We start from the raw sequence: 17,008 nt of genomic DNA, 5'->3' as shown, positions 1-17,008 counted from the left end.
GGCTTTCTCTAGTTGTGGCGAGCAGGGGCTACTCTTCGTTGCGGCGTGCAGGCTTCTCATTGTGGTGGCTTCTCTTGTTGCACAGCACAGGCTCTAAGTGCGTGGGCTTCAGTAGTTGTGGCTCGTGGGCTCTAGAGTGCAGGCTCAGTAGTTGTGGTGCACGCGCTTTGTTGCTCCGCGGCATGTGGGGTCTTCCTGGACCAGGGATCGAATCCATGTCCCCTGCATTGGCAGGCGGATTCTTAACCACTATGCCACCAGGGAAGCCCCCCTTCTGAACTTTAGAATTGACTTCTTAAAAATTCTCTTTGGGGGATTATGTTAAACTTCGAGACTGTTTTGTGCAGAGGTCTGGCCATCTCCTTCCCCCAGAGCAGAGGAGTGGCGGCCACAGCTGTGGGCGGTGGGACCTATGCCTCGCTTGGGGCCAGGGGGCCAGGGGGCCAGGGGTGTCCCACAGGGCAGCACATGAACAGCCATTTCTGGCCTAGCAGTGCAGGCCAGTGTGAATCCACTTCTGAGTTTCAGTTTCGGGAGGGTTAAGAGTGGTTCATATGGACTTCCCTGGTGGCACAGTGGTTAAGAATCCGCCTGCCAATGCAGGGGACACGGGTTCGAGCCCTGGTCCGGGAAGATCCCACATGCCGTGAAGCAACTAAGCCCGTGCACCACAACTACTGAGCCTGAGCTCTGGATCCTGCGAGCCACAACTACTGAGCCTGTGTGCTGCAACTACTGAAGCCCACGCGCCTAGAGCCCGTGCTTCTCAACAAGAGAAGCCACCACAATGAGAGGCTCGCGCACCATGGTGAAGAGTAGCCCCGCTCGTCACAACTAGAGAAAGCCCGCGTGCAGCAACGAAGACCCAACGCAGTCAAAAATAAAATAAATAAATTACGTAATTAAATAAAATGAAAAGAGATAATTCTATTAAAAAAAAAAAGAGTGGTTCATCTAAGGCCTGGGTCGGGTCTCCCTGCTGTCCTTGTGTCACCCCCACCCCGAGTGGAGCTGCCATGCTTTGCCCTTTCCTTCCAGGCTTCTTCTCCCTCGTGTTTCCCCCTGGTTAGAATTCCTCTTCCTCTATTTGCCTGTAACACTCTTATGTACCCCGTAAAGCCCTATGTAGAAGCCCCAGTCCAATCAGGAAGCTCATCCCTGGGTCCACTCCAGGTGCCAAGCTCTTTGAGTGCAGGTATGTCATCTGGTCCCCTCACACCTGTGACTTGCCCCCTCCTGCACTGAGAGGCCATGGCCTGTGTGGCACGACCCCCCTCGTCCCCTCCAGCCCCTGCCATGCCCTCCATCTCCCCCCACCCCCAGAGGCCTTCCTGGTACCAGCTGCCCCTCCACGTTGCTGGAGCCCGAGGGACAGCCTGCCCTGCCGGGCACAGGCTGCGTGGAGACTCGGGTCCCAGAGTTAGGTTCCAGGAGGACTCTGCTCTTGCCCTTCTTTTCCTTCTCCTTCTTCAGACTGGGGAAGTCTAAAGCTCACCCTCTGACCTCAGATCAGCCTGAGGAGAGGCCCAGGGACTTGGCTCTGACTCATAAGCAGGAAGCAGGTGGATGAGGAAGGTGTTGGAAAGGCTATGAAAGGAAAGGCTGTGAAACTTGGGACCGACCTGCGAAAGGCAGTTGTGAAATCTTCCCAGGTGTCTGGGAACAGGTGATAGGCACCCGCCCACCTGGTGACGGGTGCCTGGGCTGGGCGGCTCCTCCCAGGGTCACTCCCCTCAGGAGCTCAGAAGGCAAGGTTCACGCGGTTATTGGCAAAGTCAAGGCGAGCACACGCAGGTCTGCATAGGCACCTCCCATCTGCAGGAGGTCAGGATGCTGAGCCATCCGCGTCGCCTGGTTGGTGGGATGGTCAGGCCGTGCGCCAGGCGTGACGGGGGCCAGAAGCTCAGAAGAGGCTGCAGCCCCTAGGCTGTCTCAGGCGGAGGGACAGGCCCTGTCTCCCCGGCTTGCTCCCGTCTGCAGGAGGGAAAGGAGCGGTGAGACGTGACGGGGGAGGTGCTGTCCCGGCCAAGTGAGGGGTCCCGGTGGCCCTCTACCCAGTAACCACCCGGCGTCCCGCTCGCTGGAAAATCAGGGCCAAAACACCTCGATGCAAACGGGGGCCGCAGCCGCTGAGGAGGCCCCGAAGACGGTGGCTTTGCCAACACTCCACTGAGGCCGTGCTAGGGTGGGGCAGTGCCGTGCGGTGGCTCTGTGTCCAGGACCGCCTGTCGTGAACTCCGTATGCAGACATCCGGAACGTGTCTACAGCCTGAACATCTGGGCTAAGCAGGCCTGACTTGCGGGTTGTTCTTGCTGCTGGCTGGGACACCGGGGTCCTGGGCCGCAAGCCAGGCCACGTGCGAGAAGGCCACTTGTATTTCCTTCAGAGATGTGTCTGCCTCCAGGGCAAGCCCAGCTAGGCCCAGGCTGCAGCCCACCGTTCCCGTAGAGCTACACAAATGTAACTGAGGCTGACACCCATCACCTTCTCCCTTCCCCCCCGCCCCACCCCCAACCACCACAGAGGCTGTAAACACTAAATAATGCTTTCCCAGCGCCCCCTTGCAGTTGGGGGTGACCATGTGACCGAATTTTGGCCAAAAAGATGGAAGTGGAGGTTTGCTAGAGGCTTCTAAAAGGCCTTTGGTTCCTTATCATGGCTGGTCCTGTCCCTTCTCCCTTCTTGCTGATCCAAATGTTGATATGATGGCTGGAGCTTGGCAGCCATCTTGTGACTATGAGGCCACATGCGTGGAGAGAGAGCGAGAGATGTCAATATCCTCAGCGTGGTGGGGCTGAGTCTGCCAGAACCAGCGGCTTCCCTCCCAAGCTTCTAGATTGGTGAGGAAAGTCCACCGTTGTTTTCTGATTCTTGCGGCCGAGGCTCCAACTGACATGGGTTTTTATGCTGATGTGCAAATGTGTGTCCTGGCCCCAGCAACTCCTTGAGCTCCAGACTCCCTTTCTAGTCACTGCCTGGCATCTGCACTGGGTGTCTCAGGACATTTCACACTCAACAGATTTGCTCCCCCACATCAAAACCTGTCCCCGCCCCATGGTTTCCCCTCCCCCTGCATCCCACGCCAGCTCAAACCAGGAGGTCCGCGGTGGGGGGAGGGGACGTGTGCTTGGTTTCACTCACTTACTCAGCAATTACGAGCTGAGCACCTTGCACATACCAGCTGCCCTTCCAGGAACCGAGGAGCTTACACGCTAGTGGGCAGCACAGACCACAAACAGACAGACGCATATGCAACCCCCTCAGGTGGCAGTGAGGCTGAAGGGAGAGACAACGAGGGGTGGGGTGAGCAGTGCTGCAGGGAGGCTGGGGGGACCCCCCGCCCCGAGCCCGAGCCCGAGCCCGAGCCCAGAGGAGCTGGGGGTGGGTCGTGCAGTAACTGGGAAGAGTGTCCCCTGCTGAAGCCTCGTGAGTACAGAGGCCCTGGGGCTGGAGTTTTGAGGAGCAGGAGGAGGGCAGTGGCTGCAGAGTGGGGGGGGAGGGGCAGAGGGCCTGGGGAGCTGCTGGGAAGACATGCATTTTCCTGGAGGGTTTTAGCAGAAGAGCCTTTTCAATTAAGGGGTTTAATCAAGGGTTTGAGCACCTTGGGCTTTTTAATAAAAGGGTCCTTTGGGCTGCTGAGGGAGAGTGGACCGTGGGGGGCAGGGACGCAGGTGGGAGTAACCAGGCCCCCAGGGTCTGGGAGTGGCGTGGGTCGAGACAGAAGATGGGGGGCCATGTGGCCAGAGCAGGTGGAAGGAGCCGCTGTCCCCTGTGGGTGGGCTGGGTTTGGAGGGCAGGGCAGGAGCAGTGGTGTGGACCTTGGCGGCTGCGATGCCTTTGGACACCCCGTGGAGATTTGGGGCAAGCCAAGGCTGGGGATGTAAATTTGGGGCGGCCTGCAGGTGGCTGACACAGCCGAGACTGGCTGGGGCTTCCTCTCCCTTTCTCAGTCGGAAGTGGCCCTTGGGGTGGTGAGGGCCAGGGAGGCCCCTCATGGCTGACCCACTGCAGCTTCTTTGTCCACGGGATGGCAGGACATAGGAGGCGGTCACTGCCCAGCTCCGAGGGGCGCCCCTTGTCCCAGCTCTGTCTCTTCCCTGACATGGTCACAGCATTTCCCTTGGGTGTTCTGGCCCAGGGACCACGGCCTGCACCCCACATGCCGAGCTCCTGGCACCCAGGCAGGTCCCCCAAGGCTCCCCTCTGGTGGGCCCCTCCCTCCCTTGATGTGCCACAGTCTCTCAGGGGGCCCTGCTTAGGGTTGGGGGTCCCTGGACCTGCTTTCACCTCTGCCCACCAGATCACCCTTCTCTGCCCCCCACCCCAGGGAGCGGGTTCCCCTCTTGGCTTCTTCTGGCTTCTGAGCAGTGGATGGTGTGGTAGGGGGACCCGGTGGGGGTAGAGTCTGATGATTCATGCCCATCCCGGGTTTCACCCCCTCACCCCAGGGCCCCTGTGGGCCAGCGCACAGTAGCAGGTGTTGGATACAAGCTGTTACATGGACAATGGGGAGGTGGACGGGGTAGGAATGGGGGTGGGCAGTGCTGGCTCCTCCCGGGCCCCTGACTTGGGGGCTGAAGGGCTTCCCCCTGCCCACAGGTGCTTCTGGGCCATCCTCCTCCTGGCCCTGACGGTGTTCCTGCTGGCTGGCTTCCTCCACGTGGACGTCGGGCTGCTCGTGCCGTGAGTCCAGAGTTAGGTAGCCTGAGGTCTGGGCGCTGCCCCCTCCCAGAGCAGTAGCAGGACCCCAGTCTGCCCACCTCTGGGAGGCACCCAGCACTGGCCGTGATGGTGGTGGGCCACGCCTCCCTCAGGGCCTCAGTCTCTCCTCTGTAATGGAGGAGTGGGCCCTTCCTTACGGTCACCCTGTCTCCCGGGGGCCTCCCAGTGTCTCCCATGGGCAGTAAGCTGCCCAGGCCTCCGGGTAGGGCTACGGGAGGGTTGACTCTGGGCCCGGGCTGGGGTTGTCTTGGGCAGAGGGCGACGGCGAGGCAGGGCTGGGGAGGTCAGGACCGCTGTTCCCTTGCTTGCTGGTGGTATGACCTCTGTGAAGCCCAGGGTCCACACCGATGGCCACCCAGGCCCAGTGCTTTCGCCTGGCTGCTGGAAGGGCCCTCCAGCCCCAGGCCAGCCCCCACCCCTCTGGTTGAGGTCCACAGGAGAGGGGGGAGTGTCAAAGCCCCCGGGTATCTCTGCCTACCCCTCAACTGTCCCCGGGGCTGGCACAAGCCTCTGCTTCCTGTCCCCCACCCTCCTGGGTCACTCTTACCGGCCCTGTTTTGGGGCCCTGCGTTGGGGCAGGGAGGGCATCTGTTGCTCCAGGCTGGCTTCCACAGCTGGGTGGGTGCCACTGTGGGATCACGGGAGTGGGCACCGGCGTCCACTCCCGCCCTGCAGTGAGGTCAGCTGGCCTCGGCATGAAGGGTCAGCCAAGAAACGCCAGCCACGGGGCCTGGGTGGCAGGACCAGAGCCATGCCGGTGGCCTCGGAGCGAGACAGGAGGTTGGGGGGGCAGGGAGCCAGGGCCTGGGAGCCCAGCCTGCAGTGTGCGGGGCCAGATGGTGCGGCCACTCACGAAGCAACGGTGTCTGTGCCGGTGGTCGTGCAGGGCTGCAGGGCTGGGGTCTCCAGGGTAAGGGGAGCTCAGTGATGGGGCTGGGTTGGGGTGTCGCCAGTGCGAGGAGTGTGGGCTGCGGGAGCACGGCGCCGGGAGAAGGTCTGAGGGCCTCCAGCTTCCGAGGTTGCTGGGCTGGGGTCTCCGGGTGGGGAAGCGCGGGGGCTCCCTGGCCGATGGCGGCTGTGCTCTCCCCCCAGCCCCCTCGGGGGCCAGGATGAGGGGCCCCCCCGTGACCAACGTCATGTTCCTCAAGACGCACCGTGCTCAACACCCTCTTCCGCTTCGCCGAGACGCACAACCTGGCGGTGGCGCTGCCGGCCGGCGGCCGCTTCTACCTGGGCTACTCCTGGCTCTTCCTGGCGCGCTACGTGGAGGGAGTTGAGCAGGGCAGCCCCGAGCGGCGCTTCAACATCATGTGCGACCACCTGAAGCTCAACCGGAGGGAGGTGCGGCGGGGGGCGGGGCTCCCGGGGGGCGGGGCTCGGTTCCAGGCCCGCGCAGCTCCCTGGCTTTGCGGTGTGACCAGCCGGGACCGGAGAGGCTGACGCTGTGGGGGTGTGCGCGTCAGGGACCAGGCCGGAACCTTGCATGGGGGCTGGTGAGGCCCCCCGCAGCCCCTGCGGCCCCCTCCCGGCTGCCAGTCGCCTGCGGCGGGCACCCCAGGGTCTACCGCCCTCTCCCTCTTCCTCTCCCGCCTCCTCCTGGTTGCCAAACCCGCCAGCTCTTCCCACCCCAGGCCCTTTGCACGAGCTGTCCCCTTTGGTGGGGAGGCTCTTCACAGCTCCTTCTCTGGGTCATTCGGGTCTCAGCTTAGAGGTCACCTCCTCCCGGGGTCTTCTCTGACCTCCTTCCGAAAGGCTTAGCGGGGCTGAGGGGGAAGGGTGGGGGTGAGGGGCCTGGCCCGGTTTTAGGTGTTTTAGGGTCACTCCGGGTGCTGGTGGAGAGTCGCGGCCAGGGGAGCCAGGAGGCCTGGACTGGGTGCAGGGAGGCCGGGTCGGGGAGGCGATGGGGCGGAGCGCAGGGGGCAGGTTCAGGTGTGCTGCGGGGTGGGGAGCGGGGGAGGCGACACCACCTGCCTCCGGGGGGGCCGCTGCGAAGGAGTCCGGAGCGTCACCAGCCCTTCCTGTTCTGTCACCGAACAGGTGCAGAAAGTCATGCCCAGCGACACCTACTTTTCCATCCTCAGAAACCCCGTCTTCCAGCTGCAGTCCTCCTTCATCTACTACAAGGGCTACGTCCCCGCCTTCAGGGGCGTCGCCAGCCTGGAAGACTTCCTGGCGTCGTCGCGGACCTACTACAACCCGAGCCTGGGCTTGCGCCACGCCTACGCCCGGAACAGCATGTGATTCGACGTTGGCTTCGACCACGACGTGCCGCCCGAGGAGGGCTACGTGCGCGCGCGCCTGGCCGACGTGGAGCCGCGCTTCCGGCTGGGGCTCATCGCGGAGCACTTTGACGAGTCCACGGTGCTGCCGAGGCGCCTGCTGCGCTGGCGGCTGGACGACGTGGTCGCCTGCAGGCTCAGTTTGCGCAGCCCGCGCAGCGTCGCCAGCCTGACGACCGCGGGCCAGGAGCGCGCTAAGCGCTGGCGCGCCCTGGACTGGCGCCTCTAACAGCACTTGGACCGCACCTTCTGGGCCCGGCTGCGCGCAGAGCTGGGCCCGCGGCGGCTGCGCTCCGAGGAGCGGCGGCGGGAGCGGCCGCGCGGGCTGGCGGCCCTGTGCTTGCAGGATGGCGCGCCCAAGGGCAAGTCGCAGGTCACCGACCGCCGGCTGCGCCCCTGCCAATCCGGCAGGGCCGACATCCTGGGCTACAACCTCAGGCCGGGCCTGGACAAGCAAACGCTGCACATGTGTCAGAGGATGGTCATGCCCGGGCTCCAGTACGTGGCCCGCCTGTACACCGTGCAGTTCCCCGACAAGCCCCCCAAGAACGTCCACGTCCTGGAGGCCTGGCGCCGGGGGCTCTGTCTAGCCTCTCTCCTGTCATCCCTGGGAGGCCCTGGGCACCGCCTCAGGCTCGGGGGGTGTCCTGGGGCATCGGGGGGACCCAGGCCCTGCCAGACCACCAGTCCTCAGGGTGAAGACGCCTGTGAAGAGACCACCCTTGATCCACCCTCTTGGAGGCGACCTCTGTGGTGAGGATCCCAAATATAGGACACTGGGCACACCTGGACTGATGACGTGAGCCTATCCATCAAATAGAAAAGTCTTACCAGGTAGGAAAGTGAGGGATATTTAATTACGTGTCAGCACACTGTCCATCAGAAGAACAGGAGTCCAGGGAATCTGGAGGGCTTGGGTCCCTGAGGAGCTCAGAGGCGCTTCCCTCAGTTTGCTGGCCATGGGGACACGGCTCTGGTCACTGAGACACTGGTTCAACACCCACAGGCAGTGCTTTGAAGATGGGCCTGGGGAGCTGGGTCTGGAAGGGTCTGGAATGCCCAGCTTCCCATCTTTGGCTGTAGGAGGCTTATTTCCAACCGAAGAACGGTTTTTGATTGAGAAATGTTAGAAATGCTTATGAGACAAATGGTTTAGCCCAAACACAGGTCAATGCTGCAGCTCTGTGTTGGGATAGCCCCCTCCGTGAATGTGCAGCGAAGGAGAAAACCTGCTGGAGAGCTTGGATGGGCCAGTGCACCCTTGGTTGTTGTGGAGACCACGCAGGATGCAATCCCAGAGGAGGGCGCTTCCAGGCACCCCTGTTTGTGGCTGTGGGGAGACAGTGAGGGTGCCCTGCCTGGCAGAACGTGATCCCTGGCTGCTTGGGGGTCCAGTGGTTAGAGTGGGGTGCACACACCCAGCACCATGGGCCCTATGCCCTGAGAAAAGTGGGGTGCCTGGAGCACCCAAGCAACAGAGCCACTGTCTCACACTCAGCTGAGAGGCTTAGCCTGGCCTGTCCACCTGGTGCTGGGGTCCCCTTCCTTCCACGTGGGGCCCTCAGCCCTGAAGACCCTGGCAGCTGCTCAGGTGCTCCTGCATCTGGCCATGTCCACACTTTTCAGGGGAATCAGCATTTCTAAGAAAAGGGGGCTCCCACCCCCAGAGCAGGCAGCAGCTCCCTTAGGCATAATTTAATGGAGGGACTTCTTTTTTTATAAATTTATTTATTTTATTTTTATTTTATTTTTGGCTGTGTTGGGTCTTTGTTGCCGCGCGCGGGCTTTCTCTAGTTGCAGCAAGCGGGGGCTACTCTTCGTTGCGGTGCGCGGGCTTCTCATTGCGGTGGTTTCTCTTGTTGCAGAGCACGGGCTCTAGGCACGCAGGCTTCAGTAGTTGTGGCGCAGGGGCTCTAGAGTGCAGGCTCAGTAGTTGTGGCGCTCGGGCTTAGCTGCTCCGCGGCATGTGAGCATGTGGGATCTTCCCGGACCAGGGCTCGGACCCGTGTCCCCTGCATTGGCAGGTGGATTCTTAACCACTGCACCACGGAAGCCCCTAATGGAGGGACTTTAAGAAGAATGAATTTTCAGTAAGATTAGAGGACATATTGCAGCATACTTGAGAATAAAAGAGAATATTTGGAAACAGAAAAGATGACTTCTGTAAAAACGGAATAGAGACCGTGAAGGATAGATGGACACTGCAGAGAGCCAGGGTCAGCCAGGAGATCCTCCGGAGGCGCCTCCATCCTCCACCCAGAGGAAAACGCAAAGAAGGAAATTCCAAGGGAGAGTGGAGACGGGGAATCAGATCCAGGATGGGCCATCCTGATAGGAGTCTGGGAAGGAGAGTAAGGGCCATAGATGAGAACCTATAGCCAAGCAAAGAATGGGAAAAATGACCCCGATTTAAAGAAAGACTCAAAGCAAATCACTGCCCTGAGCATCAGGCAGCTCTGCGAACCCCCAAAGAAAACCAGACGCCGCACTCAGCCAACGTGGGCAAGCGAGTGAGCCCAGGATAAGCAGAAAGCACTGCTGCTGCTTAATACGGAGAGCGGACTGTCGCAGGGGAGGGGGTGTCAGGCCAGCAGCGCTGGGACCGCGGACGTGGGCCCGTGCTCAGTGGCACAGTAGCCAAGAACACGAAGTTACCATAGAAACTCAACGGGGGTTACTCTTGCCTTTGAGGTTGGCAGGAATGTAAACTGGCACTGTCTTTTTGGAGGGAAAATTGGGGGTATTTATCACAACGTAAAGCGTATATGGTTTGTAACAGAGAACTTCAGAAACAATCTGTCTGGGTGTCCATCCAAAACAAACTCAGTTGTTTAAAACGCTAAGTCCTACACAACCAATAAAGCTGGGAGCGCAGAGTCTGTGAATCTCCTCTCCGGAGGGGCGTCTCCAGGCCTTGTGATGCTGGGTCAGGGTTGGTGAGCAGGGCTGTGGGTGACTGGGGTGGGGTGTGCTTGTCCCAGCCAGTGGTGCCCATGGGAGTGGGGGAAGCCGGGGAGACAGACCGTCTGATTTTTCAAGAGAAGCTGGAAATACAGGTTTTTATGTGAAATCTCTAGATTTAAAAAAGCTGGCATCTAACTAAAACATGAAAACCCCGGAGAGAGGGAACAAGGCGTGTGTGTGCGGGCCGCCTCCTTCTGTGGCCCCCGGGCACCCTGGTTAGACAGCCCTGCTCTGGCTGGGGGGCTTCGAACAGGTGATGCGGGGACTTGGAGGCCCCATTTCTCCGGGGCCTGGGTGCTCAGCGGGCAGCCTGTGAGACGGCACCTGGCTTGGACTTGGGGGACAGGAGAGGAAGGTAGACCCTGCCTTCTGGTTTGGATGGGGCTCTAGAGGCGGGAGGCTGTGTGAACTGTTCCTTCACACTGTCTTCCCCTTTCCGTTCACGGCAGACCCCTGGGCTTTTATGTGGGCACGGGCTGCTGGCTGGAGACGTCCTGGGGCCCCTGGAGGGGGCAGAAGTGATGTGTGCCACATCTGAGCCACCTCCGTACAGTGGGTGCCACGGTGCCAGCACCACCCCGCCCCGCCTTGCCCTGCCGGTGCCCAGCTCTGCTGTGTGGGAGGAGATGGTGGCCCAGACACAGAGGTAGGATGTGGGGCCCATGAGGGCCAAAGGGGCTGGCATCCTGGGGGCCAAGGGAACGGCAGGCAGGCACCCAGGTCGTGGTGTGAAGGACCACAGAGAGCTCACTTGGCTTCTCGTGGGAGGCATCTCTGGGGGCAGCTGATGCCCGTGTCCCCCACGGAGGTCAGCTGTGGCCCCTGGTGGCGGCCCGCCCCCAGCACAGCCAGGAGGGTGAGTGCCTAGGGTGGAGCCAGTTGACCAGCAGAGAGGAGCCCTGTGTGGCCCTGTCCGGACACTGCCCCCTCCTGGCTGCCCTTCTTCACCCCCCCACCCCTCTCTGTGCTGCACCACAGTCGCATGGCTGGCGGGACGGTCCTGGATCCTGACGCAGCCCTGGGGCACGGCCAGCTCCCGGCTCCCGGCCACGGAGTGGGCCCTTGTCTCTGCCTGTGAGCGGGTCGGAGAGGCAAGCATTCCTGCAGCCGCCCCGCAGCCAGCTCTGCGGGGCCCGGTGAGTCCCCTCCCTGCTCACCTATATCCCCGGCCCTCGGGGGCCAGGACCTGCCTCTCTTTGGCCTGAGGGCAATGGGCTTGTGGACGGAGGGCCTTCAGCCAGAGTTGCCACATGGGCCCCCCGCAATGGGATGACTTCCTGCAGGGCCTCGGGGTAGATTTAGAGGATGGGGTAGATGTAGGCTGGGTGTCGGGGCCCCGCTCCACCGAGCACGATCACTTGGGCCCATAGGTGACGCTTCACCAGGCAGAAGTGTCTGAATTGAGTCCTTGCCCTGGACAGGGCACAGGACACCCGGGTTAGGCCGGAGACCCATCCTGAGGTGACACAGCCAAGTCTGCCCGTCTTGTGTGCAAAGGGCCTGTGCCCTTTGTATGCGTGTGTTTCATAGCCCCGCAGGCTGAGTGTGCCCAGCGCCAGCAGGCCCACGGGACAAACGTGCTGGCCCAGAGGGCGTGGGGCAGGCGACCTGGGCTGGCTCGTGCTCCAGGGTGGAGCCCAGACAGGACCGGCTGCAGGAGTTCGGGGCAGGTCCCTGCTGGGGCAGAATGACCCCCGATAACTTGCCTGGGTCCAGGGCCAGGCGACCAGACTGTCTTGGAGGTCCCATCTCCTCTCCAGGCCTCGGTTCCCCTTCTGTGTTGCATCACCCCTGGGGAGGGCCCCGCTGGGGAGGGTGGATGGGCATGGAGGCTTATGGGAGCCGGCCCCGCTGAAGGCTGGGTTACGGCCATCCTGGTCGAGCCAAACCCCCGGAACCTGCTGCACAGGCCCAGCTGGGCAGGGCCCGCAGCCTGGGAGGCCTGCTCTTCCTCTTAGATTGAGGGCCCCCCGAGACTCTGGGGCTCCGCAGAATCCCAGGGTGCGGCCCGGCGCGGGTGCTCTGAGTGTCCGGCAGCCTGTCCCACTCTGTGCGGTGAGCAGGCGGCCCAGCTAACTGCTGGAGCCTCCATGCCTGCCGCTCCGCCCCACGGAGGGGGCTGGACCTGAGCCCCCTGCTTCTGCTGGCACCAGCTCCTGGCGGTCCTGGGCCCTGCAGAGCAAGCCAAATGCAGAGAATGTCCCATTTGTGTCCATTCAGCCTGGAGGGACATGTGGCACCTGCACCTGCTTCCTGCTTGGGCACAATTGCCCCTTGGATGCAGAGTGGGGGTGGGGGCCCAGGGCTTCCAGGACACGGGAAGCTGCTCTCAGAAGCCCCAGAGGCATGTTGGGGTGGGTGGACCTGGCGTTGGGCAGGGGTCTGCTGGGCTCAGGGGGCAGCGCGGTGGGGCTAGTGCACTGCCCCAGGGAGCTTTCCAGGAGCAGGCGGTCCTGGGCAGAGTGGGCGTGTCTGTCTGTTTCGGGGACCTCGGGCATGGAGGTGTATGTGTGCATTCATTCCCGTCACCCCACTCTCCATCCCGACTGTGTCCTTCGATGTGCGCCAGCCTCGCTGTACAGGGACTCCCCTCCCCCCAGCACCCTGTCTAGTTACCGCTGCGTCTGGCCCTCAGCTGCTCAGACACCTCCGGTTCCTGTCGCAGCCCCTGGACCCCACTGCGCTGGGGGGAGCAAACGCACTGCCATCCCTGGTGGGGGCTTGGCCAGCCCACCTTTGTGCGAATCAGAATGGGACCCCCGGCAGGGGGCCGTCGGATTGCAGACCGTGTGTGCCCCCAATGCACCCGCACCCGAGGCCCCGCCCCTGTGAGCCTCCCTCAGGTGACCCCACCCCAGAAAGGCCGCCCAGGCCACACTCCGTCACCCCTGCAGGAACCTGGGCCTGTGGGCGAGGGGGCTGGGGGACCAGCCAAGGTTTAGGGAGCCAGGCTTCGTGGGGCCTGGGCTGTGGCCTTCCTCATGGTGGCTGGATCCTGCGCCGCTCCCTCCTGCTGGGGCGCTCCTGGTGCCTGGCTTGTGGTCTCCCCCCGCCCCTCCCCTCTTAGCTCTCAGCTCTGAGAAGCCCACCCAGCCTCCACCCCCTGTCCCCCAGCCTGGCTTCTCTCCTGGGTGTGCTCCCGCTTCTGGGGGGCTCCGTCGTGGAGGGCGCTCATCTTCCTCCCATCACTGTGTGGGAGCCGCTGCTTTTCAAGTTCAAACCCCTGCCCCCTCCTGTAGACTAAACCCCCCGCCCCACACTTGGTTCCTTTCTGCCTGGAGGGGGCAGGGGCAGGACGGCAGGGTGGTGACCTCTCTGGCCTCTTTGGGGTCCCTCTTGTTGCCCCACTGGCTTGTACCGCCCCTAGCTCTCTTGGGGTACACGTGTGAGCTATTTGGGGTACCCCATAGGTAGGGGTGGCTCTGCTGGACTTCCCCACGTCCCCCAGCCTTGCTCAGGAGCCCGGGGGGCAGGGTGGCGGGTCCCCTACCTCGCAAATGTCCCGCTGGGGCCTGGAGTTCAGGACCCTTATCTGCAGGAGAGCTGCTGGGCCCCCCTTGGGTCAGCAGGCAACCCTCTATACGTCTCCTGGCCACCCCCAGAACCCCAGGTCTGAGAGGGTGATGGCAGCGGAAGCCTGGAGTCTGGGTGCGGCACATGTGAGCGTGTCTTCCTCTGTATCTCCCATGTTTCCGTGCTTCGTGTCTGTGTCCTTTTCTGCGTGTCTGTTTGCACGGCTCCGGTGGTTGTGGGGCCCCTGCTTGGGGACACTGAACCCCTCCTTGTCCAGAGCCTTGGGGTCCCCTGGCAGCCTCCTGCCCGGCAGGCTCTGTGATGACCGCAAGTCCCCAGCACGTGGGTGGGCAGCGTCGAGGGGCTCTGGCCAGGCTACCCTGCTCCTGACGCCAACCCGTTCTCTCTCCGTGGGCCATGCTGAGAGGAGCACGGCGCGGATTCCAGACATTTGGGGTGCAGTAGCCGTCGGGGAGGGACCACCCTGGACGGGGGTGAGGGGCCCTGGGACAGGGCGGTCTCCGGGTGGGCACAGGAAGGCGGGCTGGGCGGGGTCAGGGACAGGGCGCCTGCACCCGCAGAAAACCCTCGCCCATCCGGAGGGACCCCGCTGACTCTGGGGTCCTGGGCCCGCGCCCGCAGAGCATGGGGCCCCGCGTGTCCCCGCGCAGACCGTGCTCTTCCAGGGCAAGAGGGCCGGCCTGACGTACCGCGTGCCCTCACTCCTGCCCGTGCCCCCCGGGCCCACCCTGCTGGCCTTCGCGGAGCAGCAGCTGAGCCCCGACGACGCCCACGCCCACCGCCTGGTGCAGAGGACCGGCACGCTGGCTGGGGGCCCCGTGCGGGTGAGCCCGGGGTGGGCGGCGGGGCCCGCGCCGCGCGGAAGGACTGGGGACTGAGGCTCGGCCCCCTCCCCGCAGCGGGGCGCCGCGCGCGTGCTGGGGGCGGCGGCCCTGGACGAGCACCGCTCCAGGAACCCCTGCCCGGTGCACGTCGCGCGCACGGCCGGTCTTCCTCTTCATCGCCGTGCACGGCCGCGAGGCCGCGCAGATCGCTGCGGGCGAGAACGCCGCGCGCCTCTGCTGCGTGACCAGCGGGGACGCGGGGCGCAGCTGGGGTGGCGCGCGGGACCTCGCAGCGGAGGCAGTGGGCGGCGCCGAGCAGGGTAGGTGGGCGCCCCGTCTGCACGGCGCGGGGGTGGGGGGGAAGGGGGGTCCGAGCAGGGTGGGGGTCGCGCGGGGCGGGGATGGGATTCTGCACCGCGGGGGGGTCTGCACCCCGGCGGTGGAGGGGGGCCTGGCTGGAGCTCCCGCCTCGCTCCGCACCCAGCCTAAGCGCCACCAACACCGTTTGCTGGGCCGCCCCCGTCCTGTCCCCGGAACCCCTCAGTCCTGCGCCCAGCAGGCTCTGTCATCTTCCCGAGCCTGTCTCTGTCTGAGCGCTGAGGTCCCTTCTGGCCCCAAACCCCAGGTGGGTCACCTCTTTTACCCCTTCCTCTTCTTCCTTCTCACCCCTCCCCCAGGGCCCAGCCCAGGGCTGCAGCCGGGTAGGTCGGCTTGACACCAAAGCTTTCCCTCTGCTCTTGCTGCCCCTTCCGCAAGGGCCTGACCACCCACTGCCCTCGGGGCCACTCCGACCCTGACATGTGGAAGCTGACCCAGGGGTCACCTAGGCCCTGGCTGGTAGGAGCTAAACAGAGGGGTGGGGCAGGCTCTGAGACCCAGACAGGACACAGCGGATCTAAAGAGCTGTCTGCTGGTGTGGACCCCGCCCCAGGGGACTCGAGCCCATTGCCAGGAGGGGCTGCCCAGAGCCTCCCGCCCTCAGCTGCCCCTCTGCCTGGGCAGCGCGCACACTTGGGTGCTGGCCTCCCGCTCACCTGCTGAGAACCTGGCCCAGCGGCCTGCCTGGGCTCGTGGCTCCTGCTAATGACCCAAGAGGCTTGCACAGCCTGGCGGTGGCCGGAAGGAGTGGACGGTGGGGGCACAGTGAGCCGGTGGCTGCCTCCTGAGCCGTCCCCTAACCCGGGCACTGGTCCCCCATCCTCCCCGTCCCCCAGGGCGGTGGTGCTGCCTGACCGTGGGGACCAGCAGCCCTTCCTCCCTGCAGACTGGGCCACGTTTGCTGTCGGCTCCACCCATGGCGTCCGGCTGGGCTCGGGCCGCCTGCTGGTGCTGGCCTACACGTACCGCGTGGACCGGCGAGAGTGCTTCAGTGAGATCTGTGGGACCGACCCCCACTCCTTCGCCGCACCTGGCACCGCGGGGGCCTCGTGCCCAACCTGCGCTCGGGCGAGGGCCGGTTGGCGGTGGTGGACAGAGGGCCGGCCGGGGGCATCCTCTGCTGCAATGCCCGGAGCCCCTGGGCAGCCATGTGCAGGTGCTCAGTGTAGACGAGGGCGCCTCCTTCCTGCCTGGGGAGCTGGTACTTGCCCTGGCCGAGACCGCCGGGGGCTGCCAGGACAGCATTGTGGGCTTTCCGGCCCCGCCCTCCAGCAGGCCGGAGGATGAGGGGTGCTCCATGGGTACCAGGAGCCCCCTCCACCTTCCACACCTCTGCCCTGAGCCCCAGGAACCCCCAGAGGAAGGAGGGCGCTGGAGACACCCGAGGGGGCGGGGGGCTGGGTGGGACAGAGGGATGTGGGGATGGCCCCGGTGAGCCTGGCCCAGGGTCTGGGCTTGGTGGGAACAGGGGGGCCTGGACCCCCGAGCTCCCGGTCCCCCCTCGGCCTTGTCTCAGAGCCCCACGTGGCTGCTGTATTCCCACCCGGTGGGGCGCAGGGCGCAGCTCCACATGGGCATCCGCCTGAGCCGGTCCTCCCGGACCCCCACAGCTGCACGGAGCCCTGGGCGATCCACGAGGGCCCCAGTGGCTACTCTGACCTGGCGTCCATCAGGCCCACCCCCGAGAGAGCCCTGACCTTCGCCTGTCTGTACGAGAGTGGGACCGGGGTCTCCTACGAGGAGATCTCCTTCTGCATGTTCTCCCTGCAGTAGGTCCTGGGGAACGTGAGGGCGGCGCCGGGCGTCCCAGCCTTGGGGACAAGCCTCCGGGGCGCTGCCGGCCCTCCTGATGGGCCTCTGGCCAGGCCCAGGAGGAGCGGGGAGGAGAGCAGGGGCGGAGGATGCTGGGAGGTGGCGGGGCGGGGGTGTCGGCGTGACCCTGACCCAGGCCTGGACGGGGCTCCAGCCTGGAGAGGCGCCTTTGCTCCTTGGCTTCTCCATGGAGGTTCGTGAGGGTGTTTGTGAGGGACCTCGCTGAATTTCACAGAAGCTCAGTTGTAACAGTGTCCAAGCAGGGCTGGTCTTTAGGAAGGAGGTGTGCAGCCGGGAGGGAGGGTGGCCCGGATGGCCCGGATGGCCCAGGGTGGACGGACGGGTGGCCCTGGATGGCTCACCCCGCCCCCTCCCAAGGCCGACAGCAGGGGCTGGGGGGTGTGGCGGTGGGAGGGTGGCGCCGGGATCCTTAGCCTAGCCCGCGGTGCTTGGTCGCCTGTACCATTTTCCTCTTTCCTCTTGCTCTGCTGGCT

The 17,008-nt window shown here is 64.1% G+C and overlaps 2 protein-coding genes across 2 annotated transcripts; both read left to right on the top strand.

Annotated features, from left to right (window-relative positions):
- The first annotated feature begins 3,307 nt into the window (after window positions 1-3,307).
- GAL3ST2 (galactose-3-O-sulfotransferase 2) lies at window positions 3,308-10,214 on the top strand. Its single transcript, XM_082397639.1, is given in 7 exon segments — window positions 3,308-4,684; window positions 5,816-5,837; window positions 5,839-5,876; window positions 5,878-6,064; window positions 6,761-6,961; window positions 6,965-7,228; window positions 7,232-10,214. Coding segments are annotated over 7 exon segments (1,425 nt in total). The 5' UTR covers window positions 3,308-4,499; the 3' UTR covers window positions 7,760-10,214.
- A 414-nt stretch (window positions 10,215-10,628) lies between these two features.
- On the top strand, window positions 10,629-16,592 carry NEU4 (neuraminidase 4; the record flags this gene model as incomplete). Its single annotated transcript, XM_082396765.1, is given in 14 exon segments — window positions 10,629-10,674; window positions 10,945-11,102; window positions 13,377-13,614; window positions 14,122-14,324; window positions 14,400-14,485; window positions 14,487-14,644; window positions 15,589-15,726; window positions 15,729-15,833; window positions 15,836-16,065; window positions 16,067-16,190; window positions 16,193-16,297; window positions 16,300-16,472; window positions 16,476-16,500; window positions 16,503-16,592. Coding segments are annotated over 14 exon segments (1,839 nt in total). The 3' UTR covers window positions 16,553-16,592.
- Between the last annotated feature and the right edge of the window lie 416 nt (window positions 16,593-17,008).

The sequence above is a fragment of the Balaenoptera borealis genome (genome assembly GCF_965194805.1).
Source record: "Balaenoptera borealis genome assembly, chromosome: 6".
NCBI classification, from domain to species: Eukaryota; Metazoa; Chordata; class Mammalia; order Artiodactyla; family Balaenopteridae; genus Balaenoptera; species Balaenoptera borealis.
This window is presented reverse-complemented; position numbering and strand designations above follow the sequence as displayed.